The 27,869-nt window shown below is 41.0% G+C and overlaps 1 protein-coding gene across 1 annotated transcript in view; it reads right to left on the bottom strand.

Annotated features, from left to right (window-relative positions):
* Positions 1-27,566, bottom strand: part of AFAP1L2 (actin filament associated protein 1 like 2) — a 108,967-nt gene extending 81,401 nt beyond the window's left edge. Inside the window, exon 1 of the mRNA XM_070752662.1 lies at positions 27,366-27,566. Within this exon, the coding sequence (XP_070608763.1) occupies positions 27,366-27,381 (16 nt within the window). The 5' untranslated portion in view covers positions 27,382-27,566. The remainder of the gene's footprint in view (positions 1-27,365) is intronic.
* Between the last annotated feature and the right edge of the window lie 303 nt (positions 27,567-27,869).

Below are 27,869 nucleotides of genomic sequence, written 5' to 3'. Positions count from 1 at the left end.
TCATTTACTGTCCCGGAAAGTCAACGGCATGACATTGCAAATGGCAATGCAAGGGTCATCAGAATCACAGACAGAACATGCACCAGATACTTGATCTGTCTGCAGGACACACCATGTCTGAGGCTAGCATATTGTGCAAACTTCCCCCTGCCCAAAGGTAACTGAAGAAACACTTCTCAGTAAAGCAGGTTATGAAATATAGTCAGAGACTAAAACCCGCTCAAAAAAGGTTGATGTCTTGGTAGTTATACCACCATAAGTCTATAAGAAACAATGACCAAAGGACAGTGAAGGGCTACCAAAAATTTTACTACCATACTGTGGGCGTGGCTTATTCAGGACGCCCTGCATTTTCTTTCAACATCTTTCAGTGCAAATTGGGTGCTCTGGGGTGGAGCTCCATTTTCGCTACCCCACTGTATCCCCCCCACCTCATCCAGGCAGTAGCCCACCCCTGCCAAAGAACCTTAATAGTTTGGGATCTATATTAAAGAGAGCAAGCAAATTCTTTCTTACAACCATCTTCGGCTGACAGACATTCATACTTTGATTTTCATATGAAAGAAATATAAAATAAATCCCAAGGTGGCACTTTATTCTGAGACACCAAGCCTGTGTCTTATATTTTGTGAGGCAAACTTCTAAAATTTCAGAGCATGCCAACAGAATAGACAGTTCAAATCCTTAAGAGCTAGAGTTTGACAGAAATATGAAGAGGCAGTAAATTTATTATTCATCTTATATATCCTTTCATTTTTTTGTGCCATCTGCCTTCTGTATTTGACTGCCACTAACCCACTCACATATTCCACTTTGAAATGTGACCATTCCTTCCAATTACGTTTAAAGGCTGGCATTTTGCATGCAAAGTTTTCAGAATCAATAGCATCCTTTCTTACTAGCAAACTGACAGGCACCATTGTCATATTATGAAGGCTTCTCAGAAGAATCATTGTTTCCTTGCATGAGGAATTCTTTATTCGGCTTCCACAGAGCAGATTGCTAGTTCTCTTTGTTTAAAGTACCAGTGAATCCCATACATAGCAACCCAGTTGTTCTCAGACTATCCAAGGGTAAAGATTTAAGCTTCAGTTGGATTACAGTTGGATTACGTGTTCATTTCTTTCATCTCACCAATTAAAGTCAAACACATCTATTGTTTTAGATCCTAGTTGCCAATAAATATTTAGAACAATTATTCAGGACTAGACATACATTTACACTTAAGCATATACTTTTTGACCAATTTCTTACATACTTCATTCCCACATTTGATCTGAGCCTTAAGACATAAGTATTTTAAAAACTTTGTGCCTTTTTGCTAGTTTTAAAGACTTAGCCATAATTTATTTCTATCAGTGAAAAATTCTTAGGCCAATCTCTATTTTCTTGATGTTCTCCAGATATGTTAGACATGTCTCCAAGTAGTATGAAGGCTAGCATACAGTATCTGAAGATGAGGCAAAAACTAGCTTAAGTATTTTTCGTAAAAGCAACTTTCAACAGTTTCTGGCAGAATAATAACAGAATTAATTTTTTTTGTTAGCCTGCCATTCTTTCTGCACACTCTTTAAGTATGATGTGTAATGTCATTGTCTAAATTATTCCACTATCTTCAAATAAATATTCTACTATACTGATTTTGTACTAGTTTTAAAATGATGGCAGCAATGACATACTGTACCCTACTTACAAATTCTTAAAGTACAGTGGTATCTCTACTTAAGAACGCCTCTACTTAAGAACTTTTCTAGATAAGAAGCGGATGCTCAAGATTTTTTTGCCTCTACTTAAGAACCATTTTGTACTTAAGAAACCGAGCCCAGAAAAATTTCCCAGGAAATTTGAGAGTGGCACAAAAGCCCGGCCAGGTTCCTGCCATTCTCCCATGAATCCTGACCATCTCAGGCTTTTCTGGGCTGCCAAAGGAGCCTTTTGGTGGTGCTTAAGGAGGCTTTGGCAGTCCAGAGTGAATGGAGAGTTTTCCTTTCTCTGGGCGCTTGGAGAGGGAATAAACCACTTCACTGTGGTGACTCCCTTGCGCTGCCTCCCATACACCGAAGTTGCTTCCCAGAGCGTTTGGGCGCAGAAAGGCAAAAGGGGGCACTCACCTTCTTCTTTTGGCAGCGACTGTCCTCCTCCTCCTCTTCTTCTTCCTCCTCCTCCCACCCAAATTCTGAACTTTTATTTCTTTCCTAATGGGTTTGCACACTTTATTTGCTTTTACACTGATTCCTATGGAAAAAATTGCTTCTACTTAAGAATGTTTCTACTTAAGAACCTGGTCATGGAACGAATTAAGTTCTTAAGTAGAGGTACCACTCTATTTGCATATAGGCATCATGTCATTAACCCTGACTTATGATTATAGGTACTGTAGTCCTCAAGTAAGAAAGGGATTGAAACTGGTTTGCCAATGTTAAATTGATGCAATTGTAAAGTATAAAATCTTGTGTTCACATTGTTTAGCAATGGCAATTTAAGCAGTTCCTGTTGCTCTTGTCAACTGAATCCCATTGGCAGACCCATCCCAATCAAAGTAATTCCAACTATCTCCCAGTTCCAAGCCTTTATAAAACAAGGGACTCCTCCACTGCAATTCCCTCCACATAGACACACAACTGTGCCCTTTTGGCTACACTGCATTTTGCTGCCTTGGCTGGCCCTGCCTTGTACTCACTCTGCACTTGTTGTGAACTCCATTTGCCCTGTCTTCTGCTTGTCTTGCCATGCTGCAATCTGCTACCCACATCTGATTTTCACCATCTTCTTCCTGCTGACGAAGTACACCTAGCCTGACCTTTCACAAGAAAGTTACTACCTACTCCAGGTCTTCTTCCCAAGGCCACATGAGGCCTTATCCAACTCACACGATGCTTTGGAAGACTCCAAAACCTCACAAGAAAGCTGCATGAAATTACACCGTGTCAAATTGTGTGCAGTCTTCAAAGTGTTCCAAAGCTTTACAAGATTTGGACAAGGCTACATGTGGCCTTGGGAAGAAGACCTAGGCTGGCCTTCTTCCATTCTCCCAAAAGGTCAAGCGGTGCACATATCATTAGTAGTGGGAGGAAGAAGACAGAAAAGATCGGCTGGTGGTGGCGGAAGGAGGGCAGGATGATAGGATAAGCAGAGGGCAAAGTGGTACAGCCCAAAGAATCCAGGGCAGCAGAGTATAGGGCAGTGTAAAGGAGAGAAATATGGAAGGGAGACAGTTTAGGAGTTATAAGCAAGGATGGGCTTCAAACATTTCAGCAATGGGTTTTCTGCCCAGTTGCTGGATGTGTGTGGCCATGGTGAGTGTGGCCTAGTCATTCTTCTGCACCATGGCAGTGTGTTTAGGGGGTGTTTTTGCCTTCCTCAGGCTTCAGAGGCTATCTTCAAGCATCTAAGAGGGCAAAAACTGTCTCCCTGAGCTCTGGAGGGCCAGAATGAGCCCATGTCTCCCGGAACTTCCAGCAGGCCTATTTTCTCCATTCCTGAAACCTCTGTGTCGCATCCAAACTTACCTCGCATCCAAAACAGCCTGCATGGAGACTCCTGGGAGGGTAGAGTGGGGTGGGAGGGGGGGGGCAGAGTGGGTGGGGTAAGCCAGAGGTGGGATATTGAGGTTAGCTATGTGTTTTTCTGAACCTGAGCATTGTGGGACAAATATTTTCCATTTTGGTTCTAGATTGAATTGTAGTGCCCAGAATAGAGCTACTGTTCATTTTCATGGGTCCTGCTAGACTTGTTACTCCTGCTCAAAGAGCAGTGGCAGCCATGGCTCGGAAGATCTTTGTAGAGCTTTATCTTGTGCCATTTTATTCCCACGAATGTATTGGAGAGCCTTTTCATGTTTTAGTCACCTCTTGTTTTGATAAGTACAAAGTACTCTACCCAGAACTGCCCTTGATGACTATCCCCAAAACCAGAAGTTTTAGCTGGTCCAGAATGGATCAGTGAAAATAATCATGGATGCATTTCTATTTGCCTATGTAGTACATCTATAAAAGTAGTCCTCAATTTACAACAGTTTGCTTAGTGACCATTACTAAATTACAATGGCATACAGTAAGTTACAATGGCACTAAAAAGTGACTTTCAGCCATTTTTCACAATTATGACCATTGCAGCATCTCCATGGTCACATGATTTACATTTGGATACTTGACAACTGGCTCACATTTATGATGGCTACAGTGTCCCAGAGTCCTTTTGTGACCTTCCGACAAGCAAAGTCAATGGGTAAACCAGATTCACTTAAAATCATGCTTCTAATGTAACATCTGAGGTGATTCATTTAACAAATGTGGCAAGAAAAGTTGTAAAATGGGGCAATACCCACTTAATACATTTCTCACTTAGCAACATAAATTTTGGACTCAATTGTGGTAGTGAGCTGAAAACTACCTGTAGTGTGAGCACTGATCAGTGCATTTCTAGATGTAATGCGAAGTGCTAGTTCTTAACTACAAAGCTCTTCATGGCATAGAGAACCCGGATGGCGCAGTAGGTAGAGTGCTGTACTGCAGGCCACTGAACCTGACTGTAGATCTATAGGTCAGTGGTTCAAATCTCATCATCGGCTCAAGGTTGACACAGTCTTCCATCCTTCCAAGGTGGGTAAAATGAGGACCTGGATTGTGGGGCAATGTGCTGGCTCTGTTTTTAAAAAGTACTATTGCTAACATGTAGTAAGCTGCCCTGAGTCTAAGGAGAAGGGTGGCATAAAAACCGAATAAATAAATAAATAAATAAATAAATAAATAAATAAATAAATAAATAAATAAATAAATAAATAAATAAACAAACAAACAAACAAACAAACAAACAAACAAACAAACAAACAAACAAACAAATAAATAAATAATATGGTTACTTGCAGGAGCATCTATCTCCAGTTAAATTTAAATCTGTTGGGACTAAGGAAAAACACATTCTCTGGAACAACATCTGCCCTAAATTTCAAATGGTGCAGCAGGTAGAATGCAGTACTGCAGGCCACTGAAGCTGATTGTCGATCTGTAGGTAAGTGGTTCAAATCACCGGCTTAAGGTTAACTCAGCCTTCCATCCTTCCAAGGCGGGTAAAAAGAGAACCTGGATAGCGGGGCAATATGCTGGCTCTGTTAAAAGTGTTATTGCTATCATGTTGTAAGCTGCCCTGAGTCTAAGGAGAAGGGCGGCATTAAAAAATAGATTAAATAAATAAAATATATAAATAAATTACAGTTAGCTCCAACCCCACCTGATTTTTAGAAGACATTAAAGGGATGGTTGCAATATTATGAAAGTATGGAGAGAGATACTTGTTGGCAATGGTAAAAGCTAGATTTCACTGTATCCATTTTTCTTCTTTTAATCTCATCCACTTAACTTCTGTTTAGCTTTCTATTTCTATTGTATTGCTTACACCAAAAATGAACAACGTGATGAATATGTATAGATGGATGTACAAAAAAGTATGGTTTTAGCTGAACTATGATCTCTAATGCAAGTGCATTATGCTAGGTTCGTGTAGAGTAGTAGACTAATTGGCTTTGGTTCAGGTTTAGAATCTCCCAGGAATGTTAGCCATTGAGGAGCCTGGGATATTCTTTTGTTAAAACTGTGTGGAAAAAAAGTTGGACTATTTACAAGATACAGTGATACCTCGTCTTACGAACCCCTCTTCATACGAACTTTTCACGATACGAACCCAGTGTTTAAGATTTTTTTGCTTCTTCTTCCGAACTATTTTCACCTTACGAACCTGAGTAGCCTAGCCACTGGGATGCTGCGAAGTGCTGAGATTTCCCTGGGAATCCACGCTTCCGAACTTCCCTTGCCAGCCAAAGCACCCCGTTCTTGCATTGCTGGGATTACCCTGAGGCTCCTCTCCCTGGGATTCCCTTCATTTTTGCCAGCGCTGCTTTAAATCCCAGCGACAAACTCCCCCCTTCCAAACTGCATGGGGAAAATGAGCAGAGTGGGGTGGGCAAAAATGGGAGGGAAAGACTCATGAAGCTCAAGAGAGGAGAAAGGTATGGGGGAAATGAGCAGAGTGGGGTGGGCAAATACGGGAGGGAAAGACTCATGAAGCTCAAGAGAGGAGAAAGGTATGGGGGAAATGAGCAGAGTGGGGTGGGCAAATACGGGAGGGAAAGACTCATGAAGCTCAAGAGAGGAGAAAGGTATGGGGGAAATGAGCAGAGTGGGGTGGGTAAAAATTGGAGGGAAAGACTCATGGAGCTCAAGAGAGGAGAAAGGTATGGGGGAAATGAGCAGAGTGGGGTGGGCAAAAACGGGAGGGAAAGACTCATGAAGCTCAAGAGAGGAGAAAGGTATGGGGGAAATGAGCAGAGTGGGGTGGGCAAAAATGGGAGGGAAAGACTCATGGAACTCAAGAGAGGATAAAGGTGTGGGGAAAATGAGCAGAGTTGGGTGGGCAAAAACTGGAGGGAAAGACTCATGGAGCTCAAGAGAGAGGAAAGGTATGGGGGAAATGAGCAGAGTTGGGTGGGCAAAAACGGGAGGGAAAGACTCATGGAGCTCAAGAGAGGAGAAAGGTATGGGGGAAATGAGCAGAGTGGGGTGGGCAAAAACGGGAGGGAAAGACTCATGGAGCTCAAGAGAGGAGAAAGGTATGGGGGAAATGAGCAGAGTGGGGTGGGCAAAAACGGGAGGGAAAGACTCATGGAGCTCAAGAGAGGAGAAAGGTATGGGGAAAATGAGCAGAGTGGGGTGGGCAAAAACGGGAGGGAAAGACTCATGAAGCTCAAGAGAGGAGAAAGGTATGGGGGAAATGAGCAGAGTGGGGTGGGCAAAAATGAAAGGGAAAGACTCATGAAGCTCAAGAGAGGAGAAAGGTGTGGGGAAATGAACAGAGTGGGGTGGGCAAAAATGGGAGGGAAAGACTCATGGAACTCAAGAGAGGATAAAGGTGTGGGGAAAATGAGCAGAGTTGGGTGGGCAAAAACTGGAGGGAAAGACTCATGGAGCTCAAGAGAGAGGAAAGGTGTGGGGGAAATGAGAATAGTGGGGGGATCAAAAATGGGAGGCAAAGACTCATGGAGCTCAAGAGAGGCTCTTTTCGCCTTGCTTCGTTGGGACTGCCACCTCTCGCTGTCCCTCCCCCCACTCCGTTCGCCTCAGCTTCGTCTGGCCACCCCCTTTTTTTTTTAAAGCCTTAATGTTTTGGATTTTCTTCATGGGCTTGCACGAATTATTGGCTTTTCCATTGATTGCTATGGGAAACATTGTTTCATCTTATGAACTTTTCACCTTACAAACCTCATCCCGGAACCAATTAAGTTCGTAAGATGAGGTATTACTGTACTTGCATTTTACTCTAACCACCCAGAGTCCTTCAGGATTTGGGCAGCATATAAATATGTTAAATAAATAAATAAATAAGTAAATAAATTTATAAAACAAATAAAAAATAAAAAAAATTAAAAAAATTAAAAATAAATAAATAAATTATATATATATATATATACAGTATATATATATATATATATATATATATATATATATATATATATATATATATATATATATAGCCTAATTTAAAAAAAACCACTTTGAATAATTCACCATACTCTGCTTAATCAAATTTGTTGCTGTGGTCTTAGAGAAAGGAAGGAAGAAAAAGTTTATTATTTTTCTAACCTAGGCAAGCTGTGAGAAACATATCTTAAATATTTTTGGTGTGTAATAATTGCTTCCCTTAATCTGTCATTAAATATGTCCTTTACATGGTTATTGGTCATAAATTTCTTTTCCTAGTTTATTTCATTTTTTAAAAGGTTAGGACATGTATATATTTGAACTGAGAACTGTATATTACATTCCCATGGTATACAGTATTGGGGCAATACATCAAAAATGGGTCTGGAATAAAGAAATGTTAGGACAGAAATTAAATTTGACTCAACATTGATATAGTTTATATATAAGATGGTCTATTTTAACCATGGTTACTTAAACAATCTTTAGTTACTTATTTATTTCTCAGATAGCATCTACAGAAGCCATGAGCAATCTTTAAAAGTTTTAAAGTACATTATACTAAACCATAAAGAATTTTTGTAAAGTACAGTTTCTAGTTTGGCATTATGTATGCATCTGTATGGTTTGTTCAACAATATAATCTTCTAAATAAGTAAAAGGTTCTAGCTCCATTTCTGAGATAATTATGTTTTAATATTAAACTTGCTGCTATACAGTATTAACTATGTCTGCATTTTTGTATCTTTCTGCAGGGAGGAATAAATCACCGATAGATGTGTAACTGGACCCCTTCCTCCCAAGGCGATTATTACCAATTTCCATGTGAGAAATCTCTCTGAAGCAAAAAAAAAAAAAAAAAAAATTGCAGGCAGGCCTCATTTGTCTTAAAATCAGCTCAGCCAGATTATTCTCTCCCTATTGAAAGAGTCCTAGATATTTATTGGTTAATAATTTCTAATTGGGGGCAGAGGTTTAAAATCAATTGCTATCCATCTATCATTCACGACATGAGATAGGAACAGAGGTGGGTTCCTCTCGGTTTGAGCAAAGCAATTTTCCCGAATCGGTAGCAACCAACTGGTGATGTCACAATGATGTCATGGAACTGGTTTGGTCAGTGCCAGTCCATGGACACTTCTATCTTTTTTGGAGACTAAAAACAAAAAATATTGAGGTGGGATTTGGAGAGGGGATTTTTTCTCCAGATTATTTTTCTTCTGAGCATGTGAAAAAGCTGAATTTCCAGCACTGTACATGTGTCACCATCTTGTTTTTTTCGGGAGGAAGCAAACCAGCAGTGAGATAAGTTAGAACCCACCCCTGGATAACACTCATAAGATGCTGTTGAATAATATTAAAGGTATTGTTGCAGGATGTAAGCTGTTCCAAGAACAGGTAGTCTTCAACTTACAATCAAAATTGAGCCCAAAATTTGTGTATATGGTGAGAAATTAGTTAAGTGAGTTTTGTTCCATGTTACAACTTTTCTTGCCCTGTTTCTAAGTGAATCCCCGAAGTTCTTAAATTAGTAACACAGTCCTTTTTTAAAAAAAAATCTTTATTAAATACATATAAAAAAACAAAGTCAAACATACAACATATAAGCGCATGTAACATTGTGTGTACACCCATACATATATACACATATGTATGAATAGTTATATAGAATATATTCAATATAAATGTCAACCATCCTGTTGATACTTGTCTTCTACAGCCTATTGATGCCATGCTATAATTATCCTATGTAAATATATAGTTTCTATTTACATTGATATACTTATTCTTTTCACTTCTATTAAATTAATGTATTTATACTGTCTTCAAATAATTTTTATTTTCTTTTATTTGTTCATTTATTTATTTGTATCAGTTCAACAATTCTTTTATTCAGTTCAGTCTATAAGTTACCGTGTTTCCCCGAAAGTAAGACAGTGTCTTACTTTCTTTTTATCCCCAAAAGCCCCACTATGTCTTACTTTCGGGGTATGTCTTATATTGTTAAAGGGTACTGACAGCTAAAAAAACTGTGCAAAATGTGTTTTTTTAGTGTATATGCATTTTACCTTCTGTGACGGGTGGGGGGGGGAGGTTTCTTTGGAGTAGGGACGTGCCCGAGTAAATTTGCAGAGGCGGCAGTGACAAGTGCAGGGGATGGCGCGGTGACGTATGGAGAGGGGGACGGCGCAGGCGTGGGCAGGAGGCGGCGCTCATTTAGATCAGACGGAGGCGGCAGACGCGGTGACGTATGGAGGGGGGGACGTGGGCAGGAGGCGGCACGCAGCTAGATGAGAGGGAGGTGGCAATACCCCCCGTGTTTCCCCGAAAGTAAGACATATGTCTTACTTTCGGGGTACAGCTTATATTAGCCGACCCCCCTGAAACCCCCGATACGTCTTACAATCGGGGGTGTCTTACTATCGGGAAAACAGGGTAATAACCATGTATTTACTCAGTTTCTTCTGGTCTGTATAGAGAGGAAAGCAATTTATTATTCTTTGCATTGTTAATTTGTAATATGTGGTTATTACAATTTTTGATAATTATTTTGGTTAAGCCAATTATACTACCTGTCCAGGTTTTATAAAATTCCATTTCATCCTTATCTTTCAATTCCAAAGACACCTTGGTCTGTTCTGCACACTCTAATACTTTGTTAGCAAGGTTTAGCATAGATGGAATTTATTCCTTTTTCCAATTTTGTGCCTCTATGATTTTGACCACTATTCAGATATGTAAAATTATATACCTGTCTTCTGTTGACATCTTTTCTCTGAAGATGCCTAATAAGAAAAGTTCTGGCTTTAAAAGGATCGTTTGTGATGTAATTTGTTCAAAACAGTTTTTGATTCTTATCCAAAGGTTTTTCACCCTGGGACATGTCCACCATAAGTGTTAGTAAGTTCCTAAACCTTTTTTACACTTCCAACGCTTTGGGGAGAATTTTGGAAACATTTTAGCCAATCGTGCCGGAGGGAGATGTCATCAGTAAAACATTTAATATAAATTTTCTTTATATGATGTTGCCAATGTTAGTTTGTAATTTACATTTCATATTTTCCCCCATTCAGTTAAATTTATTGGGTAGCTGAAATTTTGTGCCCACACATTGAGCCTTTTACCTCGTCAATCATATTATATTGGAGGAAAAAGTTATATAATTTAGAGATCATTTTTTTATCAATACCCTGATGTATCCTGACTAGATCGCTGATTTTTTGAAATCCATGTTTTGTTTTGTCATCATTATATTTCGACTGTTCTTAAGTGAATCTGGTTTCTTCATTGACTTTGCTTGTCAGAAGGTTGCAAAAGGGAATCACATGACTTCAGCACTGCAACTGTTTTAAATGTGAGTCGGTTGTCAAGCATGCGAATGTAAATCACATGACCATGGGGATTCTGCAATGATCATATATCACTTTGTTCAGTGTCATTTTAACTTCAAATGGTCACTAAATTAACTATTGTGAGCTGATAACCAGCAGTAAAGCTGCCTTTTGCTTGGTCCTGAGTTCATCCATGCCGATGGTGTTCAAGCAGTACTCCAGTTGTTTTGTGGTCGCATTCAAGTTGCCTATTGCTTTCTTATGCCAGAATAATTGTACTTCTATTTGTGGCCTTTTTATTATGTTATCCAGTTCTTTCTCTTCTATTCTGTCTTCAAAGCCATCCAGTATCCAGCCATTTTTGTCTGCTACTATTATTATGCTTAAAAGCTGTTTTGAAAGCATAGCTACTTTGAAATCTGTGATATTAATAATTCACTGGAGAACAATTTGTAACACAATTTCTGTTGAGTTTGATTTTTGAGCATTTTTATAGTTAATTAGGCATGCTGGTTTCAAAACTGTGTTAGTTTTCTTCTACCACGTCAAGTTTTTTCTCTACATCTTATATATATATATTGAGCATCAAATTGCATTTTTTACAACTTTCCAGAAAATCTTGGTGCAGTCAGTGATGAGCAGGGTGATGCAGTCAGTGATGAGCAAGATTTGAAGGTCATGGAAGCATAGTATCAAGGTAGATGGGATGTACATATGATGGTTGACTGTTGCTGGAGCATCATGTGAGAAGGTCCACAGAGTAAACAGTCCATAAGCTATAAGCAAAAATTATTACCTTAATATGTATAATTACCATTCGATAAAAAAACAACTATTTGTATGAACACAATTTAACTTGCAGTAACTATTATAGCCTTTTAGTGAATAAAATTATTCTTCGTAAATAGTATATTGGGTAAGTTTTTATTTTACTTTCCTTTCTATGCACAATTTGTATGACTTTTGGGGGTATCCTGTAGTTTAAAAGGTTGATGTGATAGACAAAAACTATGGTTATTTTTGGATCCAGAGGCCAAAAGATAGTTGACAACAAGTCACAGATTTAAGACAACGAAATTGCTGTTCCTCACTGAATTAAATAAATAATTCAGGTTCTTCTTAGGTTTTAGGTTTTATTAGATTTGTAAGCTGCTCAATTCCTGATGGACTCTGGGTGGCGAGATCTTAAGTTCTATGAATAAACACACCAGATATGTATAAATACTCTACTTATGTATACTTACGCAACCTTACCTACTCATTGAACTGTAATGATATGTGGGAAAGATAGTAGGGAGAGCAACAGATGGAAAAATCAGCATGCCAAGGATGTCTCAGCCTGCTGAAGAAGGGAATGGCATGGGAAATGTTTGAAAAAGGATGCTCCTTAATTTTCCAGAGCGGAAATTTGACTGCTCATAGTTAGCATAACTATAAAGCTTCTGGATGATAGCAATCTTGAAGTTGAGCTGCTGTTTCTTTCTAAAGAGTTATGAGGACAAATATGGGCTTTGCTGGCATTCATTGGAGATCATCTTTTCCCGTTCTGTTATTTTCAGATCTGTTGGACCTCATAACCCTCAGAATTCTCAGCCAGAAAAGTCAAAGACCTACCGGCTAGAAATTCTGCAAAGAGCTCTTCCCAAACAGCTGGAGGGTACCGGACTTGGGGAATCTATCCTAGATTCTGGCCAATAAATGAGTTACATTTTTTTGAGGGAAACAAAAACATATGTTTCAAAGAGTGAGAGGCCAACAAAAACTCAAGCAAGCATGGGAATAAAATTTAATAGCAAAATCTAAGCATTTGGCCAAAAATCTGCATGGAAGTCTCCCCTAGCTTTTAAAAGTGTATTTGCCATGAACAATTTTAAAAACAAAGTACCAGCAATTTGCAAAAACAAAATAAGACTTCATAAGCCTAAGGAAATTAGTTTGCTTTAACTATATTGCATTAAAGAACGTGTATGAAATGGACAATTAATTAGGGTGGATGGGTGTTGAGTCAAAGATAGTGTTCTTGTTAAGCAGTCTTTCAAATTTTTCACATCTTGTTTCATTGACATGAGTAATATGATTGGGTAACAAAAGGAGAAAATATTATCTTAAAGCAAATTATTCATCACTTCTTATTACCCACCTCATAGTGATTTGAGCTACAGGTCAGAAAAAAGCATATTATTTGTTCTTTGATTTATACAATCATCCGAGCATGTCAGCCATAAAAGGTAAAAGAGAACAGCATAGGGGAAAGAACATCTGGAACAACAGTGTAACCTAACACAGCATCAAAGAAGGAAAGGGGGAAAAGAATTGATATAAAAGAACAAAAATTTAAACTACTCTCCTATGCACATTTATAATTAGAATTAGAATTGGCCAAGTGTGATTGGACACACAAGGAATTTGTCTTGGTGCATATGTTCTCAGTGTACATAAAAGAAAAAGATACATTTGTCAAGAATCATGTGGTACAACACTTAATGATTGTCATAGGGATCAAATAAGCAATGAAGAAACAATCAATATTAATAAAAATATTAGGATACAAGCAACAAGTTATAGTCATACAGTCCTAAGTGGGAGGGAAAGGATGGTAGGAACGATGAGAAAAAACTAGTAGAAATAGAAGTGAGCATTCACATTAGAATTCCATGAGCCTTAATGCACAGTTATTGTAAATAACATTTTGTGAAAACAATAACTGTGCATTAATAATTGTACCATGTGTCTGATTGTGAATGATTTATTTATTTATTTTATTTATTTGTTTGTTTTGTCAAGCAAGTACTGTATTGGTGGTATCCAAAGATATAACAATATTTATATACATGATACCAGTAAAAGGGAAACATTAGGGCAGGGGACGGAAGGCACGCTGGTGCTCTTATGCACGCCCCTTACTGACTTCTTAGGAATCGGGAGAGGTCAACAGTGGATGGTCTAGGAGTAAGGTTTTGGGGGTTTGGTGATGATACTACAGAGTCAGGTAGTGAGTTCCATGCATTAACTACTCAGTTACTAAAGTTGTATTTCCTGCAGTCGAGTTTAGAGCGGTTTACTTTAAGTTTGTATCTGTTGTGTGCTCATACTCTCTGGAACCTCATTTCCCTGAGATAAGATTGTTCCCATTCTTGAGACCTTCTAGAAAGAGTGGCTCTTCCATCAATTTTGGGCATCCCTTATCTTCACATATATAGGCATGTTTTGGGGAATAAATCAGAGGTTGGTTGCTCCCGTTTTGAACAAATTCTATAGAATTGATAGCGGGAATTTCTCCCTGTTCGCTGAACCAGGAGCACTCACCGGCTGACCATGCCACCGAACGGGTTCCAACCATAAACGCTGCCATCTTTTTTTTGGCTTCTGCACATGAGTAGAAGCTGAGTTTTTGGCACTGCACCAGTGAAGGGCAGCTTGCCAGATGGGGAGGGATGTCATCCGGGTAGTGGAAATTGAGCTGTGCATGCTGCTCCAGCTGACCGGCAGCTGGGCACACATGCCTGGTGCAAGATTTGCCTCCTGTGTATGTGCAGGAAGTGAAATCTCATGCAAGGACATACATGCCTGTAAGATTTCGGCATTTTTTGCCATCTTTTTTGCATCTGCGCATGCACAGTAGCAAAAAAACCAGCAAAAACCAGAAAAATCTCATGGTCGCGTGCATCTTCGCACAAGACCCCACTTCCTGCATATGCACAGGAAGCAAATCTCATGCTGAGTGTGCATTCCCAACTCTTGCCTGCGAGCCCACGCCCACCGCCTGCCCAGAGACATCCCGGCATACAAAGATAAGTGCAGCACTTCACTGCACTGTATATGTGTGTGTGCGTGCACAACGTGCAAACACACTGTGCAGCTACATGGTGCGCAATGTACACACAGCCACATGGTGCAGTAGGAAGCAAATCGGCAGCATGGTAAGTTAGAACCGACTCCTGAAATAAATGTATGCTATTCTGACACAGGAAATATATTACTATGATTACATATTCTAAAACAGGTTGTACATTACTAGGGTTATAAAGACTCCTGGTGATACAGTGGTTAGAATGTAGTATTGAAGTCTAATTCTGCCCACAATCAGGAGTTCAAGGTTAACTCAGCCTTCCATTCTTACAATGTTGGTAAAATGAAGAGCCAGACTGTTGGAAGCAAAGTGGTGATAACATTATGAACTGCCCAGAGAGTGATGCAAAAGCACTCTGGAGCAATATGTAAACCTAAGTGCTGTTTCTCTATTTACCAACAAATGTGGTGGTGGAGAGATGTGCACCTAGTAGCAATATAACAAAGAGCTCATTGTCTGGGTTATGCATAACTAAAATGGGAAATTTAATTTCCAACTTAGTGGGATATTAATTTTAGTGGGAATGCAATCTTTGAATCTCACTTTCTGCATATTAACAATCTCTACAATTTAATGACTATCTGCAAAATTTAAGAATAACCAGAAAGATCCTAGAAGAAATAATGGTACGTTGATTTCTGGAGTTATCCAAAGGTAATGTAAGACAGCAAATGCTATTGGGAAAGAAGACACAGCTAGTTATAGCATGATTAGAAAATCTCTATCTCATAGCCTGTTACCAGATATCCTAAACTATCTGCAGTCTTGAGGAAGAGGATGCAGATTAAAATATTGTGAGAATTATAGGCAGAGCTGGGAGACAGAGTTAAGCATGCCATAAGCTTAGAGTCCTGGTGACTCTAACTTCACTAGATTCTTATGCATAGGCTTGAATAAATATTTTATGCTGCAACTCAACAAATAGTCAACAAATAGTCTTTTACACCTTAAATTAGCTTTTGTTTGCCAATGGCTCTGACAATAAAACTTATACCAAAAAATGATTGATGAAGATATCTCCTATTGCATCAAATCTCTTGATCTGAAGACATCACTATTAGAGTAAATGTAATTTACTTCTTTCTGGTGCTATTGTATTATCTGTTAGTTCATGTATATCAGAGCATCTCCTATCCTCCGCATGGAGGGCTGCTTCCCAATTCTTCTTTCAATCTGGGAAAATAAGGTTACTAGAGCATTCCTTATTTTTTTAAAAAGGACTTTTAGGGGAATAATAGTGTCAATATCTTCAAACTTCTAAGATTTTTAAAACACTTTAAAATCCTGTTAGATAACTGGAAAGGGAAATAACAAACATATAGACTTCAATACTGAGCAGAAAAAATGGGATATCAGAATAATACCAACTGTGTGAAAATATTTCATTTCAAAATAACTTCCTAAATGCACTGTTTTGTAATCCAGTCAGAGGGGAAATTATGAAAGTGAGCTTTACACGATGCACAGTTGAACAGACTTCACTTATGACCTGCATTTTGGACTACTGTATAAAACTGTCTGCCCGACAAACTGAGTTTTCTTTCATTTACCAGAAATGAAATAGTAAGATATCGTGACATTCACGGCTCAAATGCATAAACCTACCGTATATAACAGTGATGGCAAACCTATGACATGTGGAGCTATAACTGAGGGCACGCCAGGCTTTGCCCTATGTCAGTTCCAATGGACATGTATGCCCTGGCCAGTTGATTTTTGGCCTTCTTTTTGGTCATTTTCACTTTCCCCAGGCTTCAGGAAAGGCTCCTGAAGCTTGGGGATAGCGAAAAACAGCTCAACAGGCCTACTGGAAGTCCAGAGGCTTCAGTGAGGCCTGTGAACATGCACAGGGGGAGGGAAAGAAGGGGGATTATGCGCATGCATGGGGATGTACGGTGTATGTGCATGTGCGGTGGAATTGCATTACAGGTGTGGGCACACACACACCTGCTATTGTGAAAGTGCACCCAAGCAGAAAAAGCCTCACTACTGTATAATATCTCAACCAGCTCTTTCCATCTACAGTTTGCAATATCAGACTTAACCAACACAGCAATAGAAAACAGAACAGAGCAGACTTTGTCAGAAAGTCACTTTACCCAATCCAGGTAAAATGCTTTAAGTCTCCTTAAATGTTCTTGCTGTGATTGAGTAACCAATCTGTGAGTCATTACCCAAATAAAATATTGTTTTACCAAATTTTGAGTAAATTATCCAGGTTTGGGGAGTAGAGCTTTATCCCATCTAGGGAGTTCCTTCCTCCCTCTTTCTTTTTATTCATCAGGCTGCTAAAGAAATCTATCCCGTTTTATGGCAATAGAAAATTAATCCAATCATCTTTTAACTCAGTGTTTCCCAACCTTGGCAACTTGAAGATATTTGGACTTCAACTCCCAGAGTTGAAGTCCAAATATCTTCAAGTTGCCAAGGTTGGGAAACACTGTTTTAACTTATATCAGTTCTTCATTTCCATTTGGGTGGACTGGCCATTGTCTCATAGCATGGTGAACAAGAGAATAAGCCATTTTCCACTATATGTCTAATGTGTTATAAACTTATGTGTATGTATTAAACTAATTCCCACAACACTGTCTCTGTTCAGGAGTGTCAAACCTGCAGTTTATGGACCAGATGTGTTATGCACAGATCACAGCTACCACAGCTTTGTAAATGTAAAAACCGTCACAAAATGTCAGGTGATGGCAATATGATGCAGCGAGTTTGACACCCAGGCCCCAGGACAGTGATGGCGAACCTATGGGACGGGTGCCACAGGTGACATGTGGAGCCATATCTGCTGGCACATGAGCTGTTGCCCTTGCTCAACTCCAACGTGCATGTGGGTGCCATCCAGTTGATTTTGGCCCACACAGAGGCTCTAGAAGGGTGTTTTTGGCATCCAGAGAGCCTCCAGGGGGATGGGGGAAGGCATTTTTACCCTCCCTTGGCTCCAGGGAAGCCTTTTGAGTCTGGTGAGGGCAAAACATGAGCCTACTGGGCCCACAAGAATTGGGAAACAGGCCGTTTCCAGCCTCCAGAGGGCCTCTGTGGGGTGGAGGAAGCTGTTTTTGCACTCTCCCGGCATTGAATTATGGGTGCAGGCACTTGGACATGCTTGATAGAAACATGCACACCAAGGAAAAAAGATTTGCCATCACTGCCCTAGGATGTCAAATCATATAGTAGGGCTATATTGCTATTATTCTTTGCGTTTTTCCTATCACCTATTCCTCTAGCATCTGATGATATAACTTTGTTGTTTGTATGAGTTATGTTGATTGCTTTTACTTAATTTCCTATTATGACTTATGTTGGTTGATTTTTTTTTTTAGTATCCTATCACTATCACTGAGAGTTGCATCTTATGATGATTATATTTTATGATCATGATCGTGATTTATCTTTTGCATGCATGTACATTGAAAGCTTATTCACTGGAGACAGATTCCTTGAGTATCCAATCACACTTAGCCAATAAAGAATTCAATTAATTTTATTTCAATTCAACTCTCCTCTCCCCTCTCCTCTCCTCTCCTCTCTTCTACTCTAATACAGTAAGATTACCATAGGAAATAAAGACAAGTTCTCTTTTTTGGCAATTACTATGTCTCCTCCACGCAAACATACTTCAAAAATTTATTTACATGTCATGTCAGTATTAGCCAACCTATCTCTCTGCCATGTATGTTAGATTACAACTCTACAATTTTCATTTAGGAGAGAGAAGGTTGTGGCAATCTAACATTTAAAGCTAGGACTCCAAGTTTGTAAGCAAGCTGTTTGGGGAATTCTTAAAATTGCCAAAGCTGGAAAACATCATTGCATGATTAAAGATAACATCAAAGCAGAACCTGAGATTCCCAGTTGTCTTTGAACCAGGTTTTCTTAGAAACAGTGGAGAAAAAATGAGTAACAGATGAGAACAGAATAATCTTGTCTTGAAATAGATATCACCATTTCTGTTGCCCACAATTGGTGATGATGATGATGATGTCACCATAAATTGTCATGTTTCTATTATTGCTTAACATTATTGTGACTGGAATGATGAAGGACAATTATTCACAGATGCAAATTTCGTACATTTACAGTTTAATTTACTTTGTTAATCCTACAGTTTTTCTATGGGATACGATCATTCCAAACTAAGTGCATAAAAGGTCAGTTTGCATAACTTATTCTGGACACTTGAAATTAATCATCTGGTTTCCTCCTTAAATTAGAGCACACTATTTCTTCCTTTCTTGTCCCACATGCTTTCAAGATTCCAGGCATTCCTACTGTCTCCCCTTCTCCACCAAAGCATGTTTCAGTGTTTCAACATACTGTACTTAATTTGCATGGCTAGAATTTATTTATTCCCCAAAGTGCTTATTCCAGTGAAAAGAGACTTGGTTTAACTCTCTACTCACCTTGTTCCCCTTCCCCCTTAACTCACATGTACTTATTTTCAACTATATAATTTTTTTTAACAAAATAACCAAGGACACAGAAATCTCTAGGCACCTAAAATTTTGAAGTCATGCAATTCACCCCTAGTATTATATTGATATACTGTATAATCAATATATATATATACTGCTCAAAAAAATAAAGGGAACACTCAAATAACACATCCTAGATCTGAATGAATGAAATATTCTCATTGAATACTTTGTTCTGTACAAAGTTGAATGTGCACAACAGCACGTGAAATTGATTGTCAATCAGTGTTGCTTCCTAAGTGGACAGTTTTATTCCACAGAAGTTTGATTTACTTGGAGTTGTTGCTTAAGTGTTCCCTTTATTTTTTTGAGCAATAGTCTATAGTGAAACCAGGGAATTCTAACAATAGACAGCGTAAAACAATATACAGGTTTAAATAAGATGCAACAACATCCAGTTCCCAGGTAACAGAATAAAATCCACAATGGCTGATTTAGAAGCAAACTGTTTTAATATTCTTGGACACTAGAATTGATGTGCAAATTCTTAGATTTTTTTAGTCTTGATATTCTGAACAGATAATCCTTTTAAAAAGGAGTCTTCGACCTTGGCAACTTTAAACCTGGTGGATTTCAACTTGCAGAATTCCCCAACTGGGAATTTTGGAAGTTGAAGTCTGCCAGGCTTAAAGTTGCCAAGGTTGGAGACCCCTACTTTAAAACATGAATGGGGAATCTGTGGCCTTCTGAGTCTGTTTCAGGTTTCATCTTCTCTCTCATGCTGGCTAAGGCAATTGAAATTGCGCTCAAGCAACATCTAGAACAGTGATGGCGAACCTATGACACGCGTGTCAGCACTGACACGCATAGCCATTTTTAGTGACACGCGGCCGCTGGAGAAACTTTCGGAGAGAATGCACCAAACGCACGCGACGCGAGCCCCCCCCAAAAAAAGCCTCCTCACTCTCACCCCTCCCTCCTGTTTCACCTTCATTGCTGTTTGGAGAAGCCCGCACCTCCTTCGCCTGCCCCCCACCCAGCCCGGGAAGGAAAAAGCCGGCAGAGCGCAAGCGCAGGTTCTTAAAGGATCTGCGTTGTTGATTTCCGAGCACCAAAAAAAAAAAAAGGACGTGCGAAGAGCGAGAATAGGAGCCCGGCCCGGCTGGAGCTTCCCTGGCGGTGATGGCACGTGAGCTTTTGGGGCCCGGTGGGAGGGCGCCGGCCATTGTGTACCCGCACAGCCATTAGGAACCCCCTCCCACGGCAGAAATTTTTGAAGTGGCGCAAAGCCACGCAGTCCTGAATCCCTCCCTTCTCCGGCCAGCAAAGTCGGCTGCCCAGGAAAGCGCCGCATTTGAAAAGCGCGCGTTTAAAAATCGCGCCACTTTCCTTGGCAGCCGGCTTGCTGGCCGGAGAAGCGAGCGATCCGGGACTGCCTGGCTTTGCGCTGTGATGACAATAATGGCACCATGGTGGCCTTCAAGCGTCGCCTTTCGTGGCGCCCAACCACCCGTTCCTCAGGTAGATGTCTGGCGCGCTACCGGGAGGCGGAGGCGGCACGTGGCCAGGCACTGAGCTCCATGGACACCTGGGAGGGCAAAGGGGTGAATGTGGCTGCTGCCTCTTAGGCGGAGGTGAAGGCGATGGCGGAGTCTGCGCTGGGGCCATGCAGGGACGCTGATCCAGGGGGCCACGGATCGGCAAGCCGCCGTCCACTCTCTCTCCACTCTCCATCTCTCTTTCTCTCTCTGTTGCTGCCGTGGTGCACGAGAGAGAAAGAGAGAGAGAAAAAGGAGGAGAGAGAATAAGAGAGAAAGAGAGAGAGAAGGCAAGAGAGAGAGAGAAAGCAAGGGGGAGAGAGAGAGAAAGATTGTGTGTGTGTGAGAGGGAGAGAGAGAGAGAAAGAGAAAGAAAGAAAGAGAGAAAAAGAGAAAGAGAGAAGGAAAGTAAGAGACAAAAAGAGAGAGAAAGCAAGAGAGAGAGAGAAAGCAAGAAAGAGGAACAGAGAGAGAAAGAAAGAGAAAGAAAGCAAGAAAGAGAGAGAGAAAGAGAGAGAGAAGGAAAGTAAGAGAGAGAAAGCAAGAAAGAGAGAAAGCAAGGGAGAGAAAGAAAGCAAGAAATAGAGAAAGGGAGGAAGAGAGAGAGAGAAAGAGAAAGAAAGCAAGAGAGAAAGAGAGAAGGAAAGCAAGAGAGAGAGAAAGAAAGAGAGAGAAAGAAAGCAAGGAAGAGAGAAAGAAAGAGAGAAAGCAAGAGAGAGAGAGAGAGAGAGAAAGCAAAAGAGAAAGAGAAGGAAAGCAAGAGAGAGAGTGAGAAAGAGAATAAAAGAGATAGCAAGAGAGACAGAGAAAGAGAGAGAGAGAGAGAAAGCAAGAAAGAGAGAAAGAGGAAAGGAGGGAGAAAGAGCAAAAACGATAGGAAGGAAGAAAGAAAGAGGGATGGAGAGAGAAGGGGAAAGAAAGAGGGAGAGAGAGAGAGAAATAGGCGAAAGGGAGGAAAAGAGGGGGGTTTTGTCCAAACTTTTTTTCTCAAGGTGACACACCACCCGAGTTATGCTTGGTTTTTTGGCGAATTTTGACACACCAAGCTCAAAAGGTTGCCCATCACTGATCTAGAAGGATACACATTCCATCTATGGTTTGCCTAGTCAATAATCATTTTGCTTGTATCACAAAATTGGCCACAAGCTAATTCTTTATTCATTATATACATGGAATTCAACACTTCAAGCAATAATTTTCCTCGACAAACGTTCACAAAACATCTATATACTGTGGTGAATTGTTCATTCACTTCAGCATGAACATTTCTATATAGCAAGTGAAACCTGCAATACTGTACTTCTCTATAGATAAAAGGTGTTGTCCGCAGCTAATAATTTAATATTCAGCACTCCCAGCTGCACAGCAACTGGGTTGGTTTGGCAGATATTATCTCTTAATAGATTGCACTGTCAGTTTTGATAATAACCATCGGCAGTTTAGCCAGTCCATTCTATCCTTTCCCCTGGAAAAGGTAATGTGTGTCATTAATTTTAACTGTTCTAATTATATATTTGGAATACATGTTTCTGCATGCAAACGTTACGTTCAGCCTATATCTTTACAAAAGGACTGGGTCATATTGAAGCAAGTCAGTCATTTCCTATATTCCTGTACAGTGATACCTCATCTTACGAACTTAATTGGTTCCAGGACAAGGTTTGTAAGGTGAAAAGTTTGTAAGACGAAACAATGTTTCCCATAGGGATCAATGGAAAAGCAATTAATGCATGCAAGCCCAAAACTCACCTCTTTTGCCAGCTGAAGCACCCATTTTTGTGCTGCTGGGATTCCCCTGAGGCTCCCCTCCATGGGAAGCCCCACCTCCGGACTTCCGTGTTTCTGTGATGCTGCAGAGGAATCTCAGCAGAGGAATCCCGGAGGTGGGGTTTCCCAGCAAGGGGAGCCTCATTGAAATTGTAGCATTGCAAAAACACGGAAGTCCTCGAAACCCCATCTCCGGACTTCCGTGTTTTTTGATGCAGCAATTTTGCTGAGGCTCCCCTTGCTGGGGAACCCCACATCTGGATTTTTGTTGCCAGCGAAGTGCCCATTTTTGCGCTGCTGGGATTCCCTTGCAACATCGCAAAAATGTGGAAGTCTGGAGGGGGGGTGTCCCATGGAGGGGAGCCTCAGGGGAATCCCAGCAGCGCAAAAACAGGCGCTTCACTGGCAACAGAAGTCCGGACGCGGGGTTGGGTTTGTAAGGTGAAAATAGTTTGGAAGAAGAGGCAAAAAACCCATTAAACCCGGGTTTGTATCTCGAAAAGTTTTTATGACAAGGGGTTTGTAAGATGAGGTTTCACTGTATAGCCAAATGTTAAACAGTTGTTTTGAACAATGGTAGAATTAACATACAGTTGCAATAATTTCTCTTTTTACTTGTTATTTTTTCTGAAAAAAAAACATTAACTGACAAAATCATTGTGATCTTCCAAATCAGGTGGCATACTAAAAAGGCCCTATGTTTCATTATTTAAAATATTGGGGTATTTTAACAATATTAAGAGCAAGAAAGGTTTGTGCATTCAATTGTGAGACTTGTCACCAGAGTGACACATCAATGACAACATCTCATTACACACCCAAGAAGTAGTTAGCCTACTCAGCATTGCTCAAGTATTATCAGCACGTATTCCTGTTTTCAGCTATCAGTAAACTCAGGGCATCCCTCAGATTGCCACAGAAATATTCTTAAAAGCAGCATATTTTTGAAATGATAATGGTAGATATATATTGAAACCAATGTTTTCATCAGAATGGGCCAACCAGGAACTTGTGAGAGAATTCAGCCTCAAAGCACAGGTAATTCTGACAAAATTCTAATGAATCCAGAAGAATCATTCTAAGGCCATTCTGTGAAACCACAGAATTACATCAGCTTCTAAGCAGTTAAAACTCATGTCCTAATTTCAGTTCACAGCATGCCCCATCCTGATGGAGCAAGGCTGCATAACAATACATTAAAACACAAACTTTTTTTAAAAAATAGTACAAGTTAATTAAAATAGCTACACATCAAAATAGCAGCTAAAATGTCCAGCCATCTCTGCATTGTTACCTTCCTGCAAATAAGTCTAAAAAAAAAAGGTTTGCTTGCAACAGGGTTGAAAATTAACAGGTAACTTTGTAGTAAATATTCTGTTTTTAAAAATTAAATTCATAAATTAAATTCACTTATTTATTAAGGTAGAGATGACAGAACCTATTGCAATCCTATGTATTCACAAGATAAAGGTTGCATATTTATGAATGAATGAATGAATGAATGAATGAATGAATGAATGAATGAATGAACAGAGGAACGAACAAAAAGTCTCAGAAACTGGTAAGATTTCTTAGCAAAAAAATGTGAACCTTTTAGAAAAATTCCAGAAAATATAATTTTAAAAAGGTTGCCATATGATTCTCACAAGTTCTCCTTCTTAAAATATTAAAGTACTAAGCAACTTATTAAATAGAAAAAGGGCTAAGGACCAAATTCCAGGTTGAGGATCAATTCCATTTTTAAAGGGATGCTTGAAGCTCCAAGAAAGAAAAGAAACCCGAGTAGTGGATTATTCAACTAATAAATCAAATGCACCATTTTTTGTTGGCACAATCAGCAATATGCTTCCACGAAATCCACAGACTAGGCAGGAAGTGATCACACATCAGACGAGAAAGAAAATCTGTTCCTGCGGAATTTATACAAATGACAAAGAATAAAGGGCTTTCCATTTTGTCAGGTGCTGCGTTTCCCTTTTTCAAAGCAGAATGTCAATGCCACCTTAGGACATCCAGCTGCATGAGAAGAAGCCAACACAACTTCTGATCTACAGCTGGCCACCTGCAGGAGATGCATAATGCAATGCATTGTAACACGGCCACAGTGGCTACTCTCAATATGTCTTTTGGGAGATCATCTTGAAGTGACAAACTTGGGAACAGCAATCTACTGAGAACAGGTGTGTATTTGAATGAAGCAGCAATTCCAGACCAAGAAGGTGACAGCTAGACCACAATCGCCTCACTTTTAAGGGCAGCTTCCTTTTGCAACACAGTGGTTCTTTCCCAGCCTGTAAATGCTCAATTGGTAATGTTTTGCAACATTGGAGACTAAAGATAATCCTCGACTTACATCTATTTGCTTGGCAACAGTCCAATGTTTCAGCGACACTGAAAAACAGTGACTTAGTCTCACATTTACAGTTTGTAAATGAAGGGTAAATTGGAAGAGGATTGCATCATAATCCCATAGTGCTTGCAAGAACTAGTTCTAGAATGTGGGAGATTTTCTTGAACAATTATATGTTCAGATTCCACCTAAATTACTCCTTGGATGGTTCTGACTGATTATCTGCCTCGGAAAGAGAAATACAGGAGAGCAACCTAAGATTAGAGTGCTGAAGATAACTTGCTTCTCATGTGAGAGTTATAAATACAGAGAGCCAGATTTTCAGGTCCTGATGTGTACTGGCATTGCCAGGTCACCCTGAAAACTGGTCCTACAACCTACTAGTTAAGTAAGCCAGCAGGTGTGTGTTTGTGTGTACTTGTATATATGTTCAAGCACAAGGCTGGAAAAGTGCATTTTTGGCATATTTCAAGTGACATCAAAATAATCTTACAAGGCTCTTTCCAGTGAAGAAAATTTCACAGAGCGCTTTCCCATCCCCAGGATTTTCTCCCCACTTTTTTTTTTTGCAAAAATAGACTGTATTTTGTTAAGTTTAATTTTGGAGTGAAGTAGTATGCAATATAGAGGTAGAGAACCTATTTATGTTAAAGGACTTTAGGTAAGTACGGGGCAATATTCCAATAGTGGGTGTGGTTGCTATACAGGGCAAGGACAGCCCAAGGGGCTAAACAGCTGAGATGTCTTTTTTACTAGTACATATACACTTGCATTCATGGTCTCTCTCTCTCTCTTTCTCTCTCTCTCTCTCTCTCTCTCTCTCTCACACACACACACACACACACACACACATATCCTTCTCTCTCCTCTCGCCCTCCCCTTCTCTTAGCAGTCCAATATCCAGGATTTGCTTTATTACATGCCAGTCCTAGTTTATTTAAATAATGGTATACTGTATTGACCCCAGGTGCCTAAAGTAAAAGTAAGATAAAACAACCCTAATTGCAGATAACATACTGTATTAGCACAAAACCTGTTCCTGTTTATAACATCACCAGTTATTATTTGATTAGCAAACATCGGCTCTTGAAAATGTGCATTTTCTTCACCACTGGGAAGCAGATCTCGTTTTGCTTCCTTAAATACTATTTAAACTATTCAAAGTATGTAAACGATTCCTTAAATCCTATTCAAAGAGAAAGACCAGCCGCCACAAAACCAGTAGCCAGGAAACCTGTAGCCAGCTGTGTCTTCCAGCCCCAACTGCACTGGATAATTGCTAGAGGGTTGCAGGCGAAAGTCAGAAAGTTCCCAAATTCTGTATTTCGGTTCCTTTCACAGGTCCTGAAGTAATTGTAGAGGAGTTTGATTTCTCTCTCCCCCCCCCCTCTCTCCCTCTCTCCCCTCTCTCTCCCTCTCCCCTCTCTCTCCCTCCCTCCCTCTCCCTCCCACTCTCTTCCCTTTCTCCCTCTCCCCTCTCCTCCCTCTCCCTCCCCTCTCTCTCCCTCTCCCATCTCTCTCCCTCCCTCCCTCTCCCTCCCACTCTCTTCCCTTTCTCCCTCCCCCCCTCTCCTCCCTCTCTCCCTCCCCTCTCTCTCCCTCTCCCCTCTCTCTCCCTCCCTCCCTCCCCCTCCCACTCTCTTCCCTTTCTCCCTCTCCCCTCTCCTCCCTCTCTCCCCCTCTCCCTCCCTCTCCCCTCTCCCCCTCCCTCCCTCTCCCTCCCCACTCTCTTTCCCTTTCTCCCTCTCCCCCTCTCCTCCCTCTCTCCTTTCCTCCCCTCTCTGTATGTGTGCGTCTGAGTGTATGTTTCTCTTTGTCGCTGACTCTCTCTCTCTGTGTGTGTGTGTGTGTGTGTGTGTGTGTGTGTGTGTGTGTGTATGTCTGACTGTCTCTGTCCTCTTTCTTTCTCTTCTCTCCGTCTCTCTGTTCTCCTCTGTCTTCTTTCTCGCTTCCTTCCTTCCCCGCAATCTCTCTCTCTCTCTCTCTCTCACACACACACACACACACACTCGGTTGAGACCGACGGTTTGCAAGTCTCGCCCGCTTCCTGGCGGTCCAGCTGGCGGCCCTTTCGGCTTCAGTTCTCAGGTGTCCTGGGTGGGCCAGGTGAGTCACCGCGAAGAGCAGAGGCGCGCGCCCTCGCAGCCACAGCTCTGCCTTCCTTTCCAAGTTTATAGTTTCAAACATTGGGTTGCTCCTCAGTCTGCGACCATCACCACCGCCCTTAAAACCGTCCCGTTATTAAAAACCCTCTCCCCCTCCCGTCACACCCTCTTCCCAGGCATCTAAATACAGATTCCTCCCCTTCCGCGCACCATCTCGCTCGCCAGACGGCCGCGCGCAACGCGACACCCGGCGCACGGATCAATTCTTTCGCCGCTATCCACGCACGACTCGTCCAAAGCTCCGCTTTCAAGAAACCTTCGCCCGCTCTCCGAAACCGCTGGAAAAAGCGGGGAGAAATTAGCTTGGGGGTCCAGGCTAAAAGCAGCGCTACGTGGGATTCCCAGGAAACATTTCACCGAAGGCAAGAACTCCCACGGTGGGAAAACAAGCAGCCTCCCTGGGAAGCGCCGAGCCCTCCAGCCCTTTCCCACGCTCGGGAGAAAAGCCCAAGAGGCGCACTTCTTACCTTTATATTTATCCATGCTGAGTTTTTCCTCTTTTAATTGGTTGCCAAGCGGGATGGAGAGAGCTTTTCTAGAGTGGAGGGTCCGGATTTCTCCCCCGCTCTCCAAAACTCCGGACGGACTTCTTCCCCCCGTGGGACGCGCCTCTTTCGCCCTGCTTGCGGATTCTTTGCCTAAACTCTCGGGCAAAACCTTCTCGGGCCGCTTCCTAGCTCCGCCCTGCCGATGAGGTCAGAATCGTCGGACTTTTCAGGGATCGGCGAGTGGTTAGGGGAGCTGGAGAACGGCGTGGGAAGGGAGCTGTTTTAGGGAAGGGTGCGTTGGGTCCCCCTCCCTCCACAAGCCAGCTTCGACGTCTTTGGGACCCCTGCAAACCAATTAAATATGAGACAACAGCCAAAACAGCCATTGCAATCCTAAATTGCATTAACAGAGGGATACAATCAGGATCAAGCGAGGTACTGTACTTATAACGCTCTGTAAAGCCTTAGTAAGACCACGCCTAG

This window comes from Erythrolamprus reginae, chromosome 5, assembly GCF_031021105.1.
Source record: "Erythrolamprus reginae isolate rEryReg1 chromosome 5, rEryReg1.hap1, whole genome shotgun sequence".
Lineage (NCBI taxonomy): Eukaryota > Metazoa > Chordata > Lepidosauria > Squamata > Dipsadidae > Erythrolamprus > Erythrolamprus reginae.
Note: the sequence above shows the minus strand (reverse complement) of the source record. Positions and strands in the feature narration are given on the sequence as shown.